At 40.2% G+C, this 13,734-nt stretch overlaps 1 protein-coding gene across 5 annotated transcripts in view; it reads right to left on the minus strand.

Annotated features, from left to right (window-relative positions):
* Nucleotides 1–2,692: 2,692 nt before the first annotated feature.
* Nucleotides 2,693–13,734, minus strand: part of traf7 (TNF receptor-associated factor 7) — an 88,659-nt gene continuing 77,617 nt past the window's right edge. For 4 of the 5 annotated variants that reach the window (XM_038819444.1, XM_038819447.1, XM_038819448.1 and 1 more), the window contains 8 exons: nt 13,499–13,581; nt 12,567–12,606; nt 12,270–12,386; nt 11,903–12,025; nt 10,317–10,436; nt 9,421–9,552; nt 7,117–7,236; nt 2,693–6,128 (listed from right to left, as the gene is read on the minus strand). In XM_038819444.1, coding sequence (XP_038675372.1) covers nt 6,114–6,128; nt 7,117–7,236; nt 9,421–9,552; nt 10,317–10,436; nt 11,903–12,025; nt 12,270–12,386; nt 12,567–12,606; nt 13,499–13,581 — 750 coding nt within the window. In that variant the 3' untranslated portion in view covers nt 2,693–6,113. Of the gene's footprint in view, nt 6,129–7,116; nt 7,237–7,262; nt 7,359–9,420; nt 9,553–10,316; nt 10,437–11,902; nt 12,026–12,269; nt 12,387–12,566; nt 12,607–13,498; nt 13,582–13,734 lie in introns of those variants that run through there. The other variant, XM_038819446.1, reaches the window with a different exon arrangement.

Here is a 13,734-nt window from a genome sequence, read left to right on the forward strand (position 1 = left end):
CACACCCAAGCTTTTTCTCAAACTGAAACTAAAAAGCAGTAGAGCTCAGCTCCACCCACACTCTGACATCACTCCAGTAACAAGAGCAGCTCCATTTCTTAAAGGTACATTTCTTAAACAGCCATTTCTTAAAGGTACTCTCACATGACAATGACCCTTTAATCCATTACCATTTAAAAATTTGTCCAACTGCTCCTTAAAATTGCTCACTGTCCCAGCATCCACTGCACTGCGGGGTAGCAAATTCCACCAATTCACAACCCTTTGGGAGAAGTAGTTTCTCCTCAACCCCTCATCAAGGATGCGCAAGAAATATCAGCCGCACATCACTGATGCCCACACATTCTGCATCATGCCTCAGTATCACACTGGAGAGCAGAGTGATACCTGAGCTTGGCTGTTCATTCCAACCACGAGTTTTATCAGAAATATTAGAATCATCAACTGCTCTAAGGAACCCTTGCAGCTCACAGTCCAAGCACATTGTTATTGTTTGCATCATATGCAACTTGCTTTGCAGATGAAAATTGAAAATGAGACTCAGTGAACAGCCACGGGCTCATTCAGCACATTCTAATCCAGAATACAGGAGGCAGCCAAACAGCGTGTTGTGATGAGGGTGCACATTATAATCAAGGTCCCTTGACACCCAAGGTCACAGCTGTGTAATCTTCGATTTTGTTGTTGTAGCAGAGATGCAAACACAGATGTTCAGAAAAGAGACTTGGCTGGGAAGAGTGTTCCAAGAGAACAAAACGCAGAGCAGAATTAACAATATCAGCATAACAAAAAAAATACAAACTTGGAAAAGACAAAACCAGACAAGTGGGATGTATACATTGAAATAAAACCATGGTGACGGCGGGAGTGGGGAAACCCAAGATTTGATTCAGGAAGAGATGGAGTGCACAACTGGGGGTGAGGGTGGTGCTGGAGAATGCTGTTTTTCTGGTCTTGGCAGCTAATGAAAAAAATCCAGTTTGTTTGATTGTATATATCAATTGTGAGCAGTCTTTCTAGCCGTCTATTTTTATTGATCCTTCTGTAAAATATCAGGTTTGCTTTCAAAGATGCGTTCATAAAGCGTTCTTTACAACCTCGGGATGCCCCTAAGCACTTTACAGCCAATAAATTCTGTTCATTGAGGTTTAACAACAATCTCAATGAATAACAGTAGAGCATAGCTTGCAGTCCATCCTCCACCCCCTCAGGCAGAAAGAGAGAAAGAAGGAAAAATAAATAAGATGAAAAGATCCTCCTTAGTTCCAAAAAGATAATAAGATCAACATTCATAGGACAGGTATAGTTTCACATAATATATAGAATCTCATCTACTGTAAGGGGAGGCGGTGGCATGGTGGTTTTGTCACTAGACCAGTAAACCAGAGACCTGGAGTAATGCTCTGGGGATCCAGGTTCAAATCCCGCAACTGCAGAAGGTAAATATCTAGAATTAAAAGTCTAGTGATGACCATCAAACCATTGCCGATTAACGGAAAAACCCATTAGCTCACTATAGCTTCACAGCGCCAGGGACCCGGGTTCGATTCGATTCACTGTCTGTGCAGAGTCTGCACGATCTCCCCGTCTCTGCGTGGGTTTCTTCCTCCCATAAGTCCTGAAATATATGCTATTAGGTAATTTGGACCTTCTGAATTCGCCCTCTGTGTACCCGAACAGGCGCCGGAATGTGGCGACTAGGGGCTTTTCACTGTAACTTCATTGCAGTGTTAATGTTAGCCTACTTGTGACAATAAAGATTATAAAAAAATAATGTCCTTTAGGGAAGGAAATTTGCCATCCTTACCTGGTCTGGTGCACATGTGACTTCAGACTCACAGCAACATTATTGACTCTTAACTGCCCTCTGAAGGGCAATTAGGGATGGGTAATAAATGCTGGCACAGCCAGTGATGCCCACGTCCCATGAATGGAAAAAGGGCAGCACGGTGGCCTAGTGGTTAGCACAACCGCCTCACGGCGCTGAGGTCCCAGGTTCGATCCCGGCTCTGGGTCACTGTCCGTGTGGAGTTTGCACATTCTCCCCGTGTCTGCGTGGGTTTCGCCCCCACAACCCAAAAATGTGCAGAGTAGGTTGATTGGCCACACTAAATTGCCCCTTAATTGGAAAAAAAAATTGAGTAATCTAAATTTATTTAAAAAAAATAAAAAATGAATGGAAAAAAAAAATTAGGATCAATTGTACGAAAGTAGTGAGCTGTTCCTCAAAATATTTTAGGACAAACCACATTAAATTGGTCAGTGGAGCCTCTTATTCTTGTGCAGAATTTCAAACTTAAGACCACGTATTCAATTAGTAAAAGAGAGCGAGACTGCTTCCAATTTAATAGAATAATGCACCTAGCCAATAATGGTGAAAAGACGAGTGCATTAGTCTGAATATCTGTAAGAGGAATGCCATTTGGTTCAGTCCCAGTCCTTCAGCTTCCGCCTCCTCCGCCGTCTCAAAGAAATGGTCCTTGGAGTTCTCCGTAACTCTCAGCTTCGCCGGAGTCAGCTTCACCCTGAACCGCACATCCCTCTTGTAAATCACTGGCTTCGCCCTGTTAAAGGCCACCCGCCTTCTTGCTAGCTCCACCGTGACGTCCTGATAAAAAACAATTACCACAAAACCTTACAGGGAACTATTCTAGTTGTAATCCATTAAGAGATTGAAGTAAACACACAAAAATTAGGGAGGAAGATTTATTGTTGTAAATCTTTTAACAAAATGATAAAAATCTACAGTCACGTGATACATCAGTTCCATTAGTAGAGTTTCATAATCTTTTCAATACAATACAGGTGCAAAATAACTGAAGAGAGCTTTGGTTATTTCTTTAGGTTAGTGGGTACCAGGTGCTTAAAGCAGCAGCTAAATGGATGAACATACGCTATCCACTTGCAACAGTTCACAGTTGCGATGCTTCATGGTTACAATACCCCGCCTCGGGCCTTGTCACTTATAATGGAATCTTGATAAATGCATTACTGATCAGCCACACAGTGTTCTGTTTAGACCAGGGCTCTGCTATGATAAGGATGTCGATATAAAGCAGTGAATTAAGAGTGGCAACTTATAATCTATGTCTCGATCAGGTAAGCACTTGACAAGACTGCAGCAAATTACTTTACCTACCAATCATAACCCTCAGAGATATCCTGAACCAACAGATCAAGCTGCTTTCCTAACATATGATGGTCTGGCTTTCAATTACTGAACTCCTGAACGAAACAAATAAGGCATTTCTGGACAGTTCTTCTACAAAATACGTAACAACACAAGGCATGCAAAACGTACCATGGTCTTCCTCTTCTGCTTTATTTCCAACTGTTCATTCTTCAAGACAATTATGCTTTAAAAATTAGCCATTTAAAACAGACATTCTCTATTTCAATACAAAGTACATCCATGCTAAGCATGTGTGCATGCAATGCAGAACTTCCCATTGGCAAGTCAACATCAAATCAGCCCTCTTCAACAGGAAGGAGATCAGTCAGTTAAACAAACAGGTTTATGGTGCTATGACAATGGGAGTTACTTGGTTGCAGCTGTCGGTTACCTCTCACTTTCAACTTCTGGAGACTAATTTTTTTAAATCTCCCACTTAGGATGCATTTTGGAAGTATGTCAACACATTGATCTTTATCCTGGGTCAAAATCCTGAAACTCCCTACTGAACTGCACTGTCAGAGTACCATCACCATACGGACTGTAGTGGTTCAAGAAGGCAGCTCACCACTTTGTCAATGGAAATTAGGAATGGGCAATAAATGCTGGCCTTGATAGCAATGCCCACACCTCATGAATGAAAAAAACAAGTGGAGAATGGTCAGCACAACCAGTGAGTGGTGTTTTAAGAATTAAATGCAGTACAGCTGGATTCTAAAAATTAGGCACTTGTTACATTAGTAAAAACAATCTTTGAAAACAGGCTAATTTGACAACCAAATATTCTCACTGTAAATACTATTCTTCACTGTGTTGAAATATATGTTTGCATTGTGATCTGCAAATGTCTACCTGTAATTCTCATATATATATACACAGTTTAAAACATTCAACATTCAGTCACGTTTCATTATTGAATATTGACTTCCATTCACAATCTCAAAGCACATGGTATCTATAATTTTATAAGTAACTCATATCGAAATATTTGATCTATTCAAATATATACTACCGTTTCTTATGTGATGGATCTTTACTCAGGTAAAATCTATATATGTCAAACATTTTCTAATTGAAGTCTTTTCTGCCAAAGGCCATCTGATTAGACGCAGACTATATTATAGAGTAGCTAAACAAGTAGAATTGTTTAATAATTTCTAGGACAGGTTCTAACTTTTAGTTTTTAAAATCTTGAACCACATAGCTGAAGCCACTTATGAAGACAAATATTTATATGGATGCTATTCACTTCATTAGAAAATGCATTGGATCCATATAGCATTATGATATAGTTGTTAACTACATCTTCATGTGCACTCAAATGGAAAATGCAAGCGTTTTCTTGAGTTGGAAAAGAGGCAAAGCTTTGGACACAAACACATAATTCACATTGAATGTCATTTCCAAAACTCTTCTCAGTGGAAGGGAAGTCATTACCTTGCAGGCATTGCATAATATATCCTCATCCAATCTTGCTAACCTCTGCAGCATGTGACTGGGAAACAGTGTCCACAACAACTAACTCCGCCACCCCCACTAACAATTAATTCTCTGTTGTGTCCTTCTCATAAGTCAGCAACTCAGACCACGTGCCAGAACGCCTCACAAGTCGACAACTGGCAGCTTGACCCAAAATCCATATGCTGCATGCTTTCAACAAAGATCATTGCACGACAATGATGAGTTAGAACCCTGGATAATTTTGACCTCTTCGAGCTAAACAAGGCAGAGGTCAAGTGTAGCACCCTCACTGTTACCCTGGCTGACCATATCAGGGATTAAACCAGAGAACTTCCCAGATAATGTAACTCAGTACAACACCTTGCTGTCCATTTACTCAGCAAATCTTCAGAGAAGCCCTGTGAGGAGGGGAGAGAAATGGGGGGGAAAGCAGGAAGACTGTGTATACTGAAAATGACATAACGGGAACTTAATTTTCTTCAGAAGGTCCCATAATTCTATTCACATCTATTTAATCATCCTCTTAAAAATCCATATACTGCATGTCAAAGATCAATAATTGTACAACACTGATTGGGGTAAGCTTGTTTTCGAACAGTCTGATTTTAAAGCTTTGCTAATCCATTATTAGAGTAATTATGCAATGATATTTTATAAACCGCTATAAACAGAAGTCAAAATTTAGCAGCAGTAGATATTACTTTCAATGTGAAATTGCTGGTATGTCTCAGCCACACATATATTGGCAAAAGTAGAACTTTGGAATACAGAATTTGCCTTTGAGGAAGCAGTGATGGAGAAATCGTACCTCATTACAGCTATTTCACTATAATTCTTTCAAGGCGGCATTCAGAAGGTAAAAGGATCACAACTTCAATATCCGCCGACCATACTATGTTACAAATTGTTTTTGGAAAAGTAAACACAGATCAAATTAAGGTGAGCTAATACATGGGTTGAATATTTTAATTACCAGGAAATGGTATGTGTGTGTGCATGTGTGTGGGCTAAATCAATATAAAATAACATGTAGAGACTGCCAGACTAATGGAAGATACAGTCACCTACAAAGCTGCAGTATACAATTTCTGTCACTGAAGAGTCAGTGAAATACAGAACATTTTCCAGTAATTTCCACACACACACACACAAAATGCTTAACCCCATAATGCTTTTCAAAGCCATTCCATTGGTGTGTATTTCAGTTTGTGCTCTTCTTCACCATCTCCAATCAATTCCTTAAAAACATTGTTAATTCTATTGAACTGACAATGTTGAAACTTCATTATAAATCTAGAACTGTGGCTTCCACTGCTGCAGAAAGCACGCCATGCTGGTCAGTCTCGAAATTGGACAGCAATCTTAGAACAGATTGCGTTGTGGCAGCCAAATTGCAGTGGCATTATTTCCATTCCAAAAAAAAAAATCCATAAAGGCAAGTCACAGAGAACGTTCCAGTCATTTAATGAAACCTCGTGTCCTAACAGGTCCAGACCTGGAAGGGAAAAAACAATGAAAGTATTAATGTGCCTCCAGCAAAACAAAATTCAGCAAGTGTCGTGTCCTCTATGGAAATTATTTTGGTTCATTTTAAAATGTCCAAACATTCAAAAACAAAACAAGCTCCAGGTAACATTCAGGTTCCAAAATTGTGCTTAAACACTGACTTACAGATCCAGCCTTATGCAACATAGACGTGCTGCAGTTGACTGTGCACTGGCAGCTCCAGTGGAATGGATCAGTATCTGGTCAGGAAGAAGTTCTCAACCTGATGGCCCAATGTCATTAATCTCAGCCATGCCCACGTGTAACATGAATACCAGGAGATTCTTCCACACGAAAGTTGGCTGGGCCACAGCGGCGTGTCCTGGGATCAGCAGTTAGTTCACAAATGCTGCCATGACCGTGTCAAAGATTACAACCTCCTTCGTCTCTGCATCCCGTAGTTTTCTGGCTGGTGCACACCCTGTTATCCCTGCTCTTCTCTCCAACATTCATTGCAGAGCCTCAAGCCCACACACACCCTCACCGTGGAATTCTCTTAAGCCTCTCTGAATTGCTATATCTCTCTCAGCTTCAAAAATCTTTCTAGTCAAGTATCTCTTCTGCTTCTCTAACTTCAGTTGATATAATATTCCCTCCACCCACTCCCCAACAGCATAAATCGTTTTGAGCAGCTGCTGTTAATGAAAAGCCCTAATAATAAATACACTTAACCTCAACATTTCGAAATGAAATACCATAAACAAATGCCAACTAGAATAAAACTGGAAAATACACATTGTTCAGTCATCGTGTATAAAGAGAGAAGACAAGTTAAGGTATTTTGGATGTATATATTTGAAATGTCATGCTGTCTTACCTCTTTACAGATGTTGACTGATCGGAGGTATATTTCCGGCATTTTGTTTTACTTTAAATTTAATGTTTCCAGCATTAACAGTTTGCCGTTGCATTTTGCAAAATAAACTAAGGTTGCTTACTTTAACTGTGCTGTCCACTGCACCCGAGAAGAGCCGCCCTCTGGACACAGCAAGGGCAGTAACACTGCCTTGGTGACGGAGCAATGTCTGTGTACAGATCATGTTATCCATACTCCAAACCTAGACCAAATTATAATTATGGACATGAGGACTAGAAACAGTGCTACATTCTAAAGAACCTAGAACGTCATGAACACATCTACATAATACATACCTGTGGTTAGTTTAAAAACATGGTGGCACTTTGAACACATAGGAAAGAATAAAAAGATAAATTTTGCTATTCCAAATACAGTGCTTATAAGATCAAACTTGCTAACAATTATTGAAATACATCAAAACTATTTACAATCTATATCAATGACTTAGATGATGGGGCCAAGTGTATTGTAGCCAAATTTGCTGACGATATATAAATAGGTGAGAAAGCAAGTTGTGAGGAGGAAACAAAGTCTATAGAGAGATATGGATAGGTTAAGTGAATGAGCAAAATTTTGGCAGATGGAGTATTATGTCGAAAAATGTGAGTTTGTCCACTTCAGTAGGAGGAATATAAAACTGCACTGTACCTTTTGCATTGTAATTTCTATGTGAAAACATAATATTACTTCAATGGAGAGAGACTAGCAAATGCTGTAGTACTGGGTGTCCTTATACATAAAACACAACAAGGTAGCATCCAAGTATAGAAAGCGTTTAGGAAGGAAAATGGAATGTTGGCCTTCACTCCAAGGGGGATGGAGTTTAAAAGAATGGAGGTCTTGCTACACTGTACAGGGCATTAGTAGGCCACTCACTGCATACAGTTTTGATCTCCTTATTTAGGGAGGAATATGCTTGCATTCAATGCAGTTCAGATAAGGTTCACTAACTTGATCCCCAGTTGAAAGTGCTGTCTTATAAGGAAAGTTTGAGCAGGTTGGGCCAATGCTCACTGGATGTCTAGAAGAATAAGTGGGGATCTTATTGAAACATACATGTTCATGCGTGGCTTGACAGGCTAGATGCTGAGTATGTTTCCCATTGTGGGGGAATTTAGAACTGGAGAGAAGACCAGTTCCGAAGAAGAGTTATTCGATTTGAAATGGCATTTTCCGGCCCTGCCAAGGCGGGATTCGTTGTGGGAAATTTGGCAGCCCAGCCAGAATGATATTTTTTTTTTTTTTTTTAAATTTGGATTACCCAATTATTTTTTCCAATTAAGGGGCAATTCAGCGTGGCCAATCTACCTACTCTGCACATTTTTGGGTTGTGGGGGCGAAACCCACGCAGACACGGGGAGAATGTGCAAACTCCACACGGACAGTGACCCAGAGCCGGGATCGAACCTGGGACCTCAGCGCCGTGAGGCGGTTGTGCTAACCACTAGGCCACCGTGCTGCCCTAGCCAGAATGATATTGACTTTTGCCGGGACCAGGTGATCCCAGCAACGGGCGGGGCAGGAAAATCCCACCCTCGTTTTTTTCTCTCTCTGCACAGATACCGCTAGACCTTTGTTTTTATTTTTGAACTAGGGAGCATAGTTTCAGAATAAGAGGTCATCCATTAATAATGGAGATGTGGAGGAATCTCTTCACTCAGGCGGATCATAAAACCTCTGGAATTCTCTATGCCAGAGAGCTGTGGAAGCTGACTCATTGAATATATATTCAAGGCTGAGATAGACACATTTTTGAACTATGAAGGTGTCAAAAGTTATGAACAGACAGGAAAGTTTACTTGAGGCCAGGAGCAGATCAGCCATGATCTTACTGATTGGCAGAACATGCTTGTGCATGAATAGAGAAGGCAACCCTTACTAAAGCTCTGAAATATATGTTGCACCATTTAAAGGTCTGCAGCTGACTAAATCTCTGTTAAACCCCGAGCACAGGCCTTTGTTTGATTAGCACTTGAGAGCATGAGCCTAAAGAATAATTGGAAAAGCATTGGGAGGCAGTTGCATAATTAAAGGTTTCAGGGGATATCAAACCTCAAATGTGAACTTGATCCAACAGAACACAGGTGCACATCACTGGGAGAACATACTACTGCTTGTTACAGGGAAATAAAATGTGCTTGCAGCTAGCATCTACAACACAGGATTACAAACATTCTCCCACATCAGTATGTAGTCATGCTGATTTGTTATTTTCTATGTGCCTTTGGTTATTGTTAGCGGTGCAAATGCTTCACGCAAGTACATTGTTCAACTACACAATGGTATGAGTCGCAAGATTGTTGGCAGTAGCAAGATTGAGATGTCAGGAAATGCATCAACTTGTCTCTGTTATTTACAGTTTCATGTGAAACTGTTAACTTACCCTAAGTGATCGGTCATAAGATGCACTGAAGACTTTGGTCTGGTCTGGCGTTGAAATCACAGCTAGTGCATATACTGTGCCCACATGGCCAGTCAGTGTTCGAACCTGTTCTTTAGATTCTATATCCCATACCTATGAAAAGAGTAATTGTAGTGCACTGTAATAAAGTTACTCTTAGATAAACTGGGGAGCATGGAATGAGGTGCTACAAATGGTAAATATGACCTCCTCGTGCACAAGGATGAGACTGACACAGTTTGCACTCAGGGTACATATGACGCGGGCAAGAATTAATGGGTTCTTTCAGGGAGTGGCAGCCAAGTGTGAAAAGTGTGGGCGGGGACCAGCAAACCACGAACATATGTTCTGGGGCTGCGAAAAGTTGGAGAGATTCTGGGCGGGAGTGTTTGAGGCGCTAGCAAGGATAGTGCAGGAGGAGATTAGGCCAGACCCTTCGGTGCTGATATTTGGGATATCAAAGAAGCCGGAGCTGATGGAGGGGAGGAAGGACAACGTTGTGGCCTTTGCCTCTCTGATTGCCTGGCGACGAATCTTATTTGCGTAGCGGTCGGCAACGCCACCAGGGGTAGCAGCCTGGCTGGGTGACTTATATGACTTTCTTCGGCTGGAAAACATCAAATACAAGTTAAGGGATTCAGCGTAGACTTTCGAGGCAAGGTGGGAAATATCCGTGATCGTGTTTGAAGATTTGTTCGTCGTGCGCGGGGGGGTGCGTGACTGAGGGCAAAAAAGGGGACAAATTTGTACAAACGAGAGAGTCATGTGTTGGGAAGTTTGTTCCCCGAATTTATTATGTGTTGTAGCTTTTCATATAAGTTTGGAATAAAATACCTTTTTTTAAAAAACGTTACTCTTGTGGGAAGAATAATACTTACATGGATGAGATTTTCGTAGGTTCCACACACAATGTGGTGATTAGTAACTGCGATGGAGTACACACTACCACCAGACGTTTGCAGCACATGCACACACTCGAGGGTTCTTATATCCCAGATCTGCAAATGAAATTCAGATGTATAGTTAAGAGTAAAAAAGGCTGTTAATATTTTTTTAAAACACAAACCTTCAACAAGCAAAGTTTACTTAATTACATATCCTTATGGTCTTAAGCAAATGACTCTAGTTATCATCCTTTTAGGGAGGGTAATGTAAATTATTTCTGTGAATAACGTAAGGAACCCATAGGATTTATGTCAGCAGCTGATTAAATCTTAGCAGTATTACTAATTAATGACATATTGTACTTTCAAAAGAATGAAACGTCTGATCTACGTTTGACTATTATTTGATGTATTTCACAGTACAAGTGAACACAAAGCACTCATACAGTCAGCAGGCATGGAACTCAACTCCTCTCATTACAATTCATACATGCTAAATGAGGAAATATGCTGTAGAACATATGCTATATATCCCACATGGGCTAACCCCTTTTAACACTAGGTGGCTTTTCCAGCTTCCAAATAGGCTATTCATCTGCAAGTAAGGGAATTTCCGTAGCTATGCAATACAATTATGAAACAATACACAACAAAAAAAGTCATAAAAAATTATGAAGTAGGTCTTCGAAGTGGGTTTTAAGGTTTGTGTCTAATTCTGATCAGGGTGAGGCCTTTTAAATAGTAATTTCCATGGAGTATCCCCATCATCACAAATCATACTAGTGGAAAAATTGAACAGTGCTGCATCTGTTAAGAGTTATACAATTATTGCCATGGTTACAGGGCCAGTATTTGGGTTTATGGGTATGACGTACAGCATTGGCAATTTACAAAGACTGCTGTTAAAGGAGGACTCGGGAACAGGAGTGCATGTGCAGATATTTCCCAAGTAATTTGTAAGCAAGGAACATCGGATAGAAAAATACAGTGTAAGTTATACATGTTTAGTAAGCTTTTAGGAGCCAATTTCAGACTTGTAACTACCAAATGTAACGATTGATACCAAGTCCACAGGCACTGCACACTTGCAACTTTTCCCCACCATAGCTTCCAAAGAACAAAATCCCAAGCCGTTTAGTTCTGCTATAGATATTAAAATACAATAAATAATTACACACCAGACTCTCTAAATTAAAAATTGGATCTTCTACCACTATGAAACGTGGAGGCTCTCTCTATTATAGAACAAGGGAAAATACTAATATGTTCCATTAATGAGCTCTCGCAAAGATTAAGTTAATTAACATTAGAAATTTCAAAGAATTTAAATGCCTATTGTCTACTCTAAGTACCAGTGTGGAACAAAAGCCACAGATATCAAGGCAGTAGCTGCCATTTTATAAAGCTTACCCATTATTTAAAAAGCTTCAGATTATTTTATTCGCACAACTTACACAGGGAACTCACTATATATCTACGAATGCATCTTTAATTGGTTTCTTTTAGGACGATTCATCTTATGAAAGGAGAATATCAAAAGGTGAAAACTTTATTTATGTGCAAAAATGAAGAAAGCTAACCTTGATTGTCTGGTAGGATCCACTGTAAAGGTGATTTTGAGAGGCCACCAGCGCACGCACCCAGTGATTCAAACCGGTGAGCTCTTTCTTCAGATTTAGATCTGTGCTCACAATGTCCCAAACCTTAGGAGGGAATCACATTAAAACAAGTTAATAAAAATGGAAAACTGCCAAGGTAATGGATATATTCTACTTTTGTAGTGCCCATTACAGTATTGGTACAGATCATTTATAGGAAATCATCTGATCTTTCAGAAAGAGCAGGATTTATCAAAATGTAACTGGTTATGATGTACAAAAACAAAGGACAATGCTGAATTAACTAACATTCAAGAGTTGAGGCCACTACCTGAAATAGATTAACTACCTTAATAGCTTTGAGTGAGCCACTGAATAGCATATTGTGTGACGATACCAAAGTGCAAACCGGATTGTCATGCGCTCTAATGGTATTGACTTTTTGCAAAGCTGGAATATCCCAAACCTGAGGAAGGAACAATTCAAAAGGGTAAAACACATCGACTCGAATATAAGCACAGAGCCAATCATGCATATGAACAAACATTTATAAAAACCCAGAAGCGTAACATTTGTAATTACATCTTTCACAAATTCAGTTGTGCAATTTATAGATTTTTACAGTAATTTCTATTAGTAAACTTACAATTATTGTGCAATCTGCAGAGCCACTGTACAACTTGTTCCTGTAAATCAAAATTAAGAAGAAATTTGATCGTACATTTTTTAATTTGAAGAGTCACATGTATTAGAAAACTGAGGCCAGAGTTTATGTTATTTGAATGGATGTGGGTCTGTCCTGGAATATGAAATCTAGCGATATTTTAGTTGGCAGGTTTGCTCAGGAATCAGGACTGCGCCCACTGACAATTAAGCAGGCAATTAAGCCCATTAAGGAATCAACCAAAAACAATTTTACGTGGCCCAACCAGTTACATTGGCGAGGCAGCCTTCGATTTCTCGTTACAACTCGATCCAGGGTGGGATGAAATGCTCGGGTAAAGTATTTCGGCATATGAGCTGGGAATGGGATTAGTTGATTTTGGTCTCCCCAATATTTAATTTGAGACAATTGCATTCTGCATGTTGGACAAGCAGCATGACAAATCAGGGGCAATGGAGCAGCCCAGAGAGGTGACAGTGAGGGGGAACCAAGTGCCACAGCATACATAGGAACCTGATGCTATGTTTCTGGATGATACAAGCATGGGGTACCGTGCAGATGAGAAATAGGAGCTAGCAAGGATAGATCCTTGTGGAAGTCCAAAGGAAAAGTCTGGGAAAAGCAAGACAAAAGAATGGATAGGCAGGAATAAACCAAGTGAGGACAGGTTTATTCTTCACTGGGCGGCACAGTGGTTAGCACTGCTGCCTCATGGCACCAAGGACCCGGGTTTCCTCACAGCCCATGTGGAATTTGCATCTTTTCCCTGTGTATGCATGGGTCTCACCCCCACAACCCAAAGATGTGCAGGGTAGGTGGATTGGTCACGCTAAATTGGTCCTTAATTGGAATTTTTTTTAAAAAGGTTTATTCTTCAAACTGGTTGGTGAAAACTTTGCTACAGAATGACGTACCCTTGAATGCACAGAGCTAAGACTATACCATCGTGTCCTTCGAGAGTCTTCTGGCATTTGTATGTGGTACAGGTATCCCATACCTAAAACAGGTGTCAAACATCTATTGTCAGCCTTTAATTCTGATGGAGACTTCATTTTAGCAATATAAATTACAAATTAGTCCTCAAAACTCAACAGCCATTATAAGCTCTCCACTCAACACAAGGGCTAAAAATTTGCTGTGCAGCATTAAC

Source organism: Scyliorhinus canicula, chromosome 15 (assembly GCF_902713615.1).
Source record: "Scyliorhinus canicula chromosome 15, sScyCan1.1, whole genome shotgun sequence".
In the NCBI taxonomy this organism is placed as follows: domain Eukaryota; kingdom Metazoa; phylum Chordata; class Chondrichthyes; order Carcharhiniformes; family Scyliorhinidae; genus Scyliorhinus; species Scyliorhinus canicula.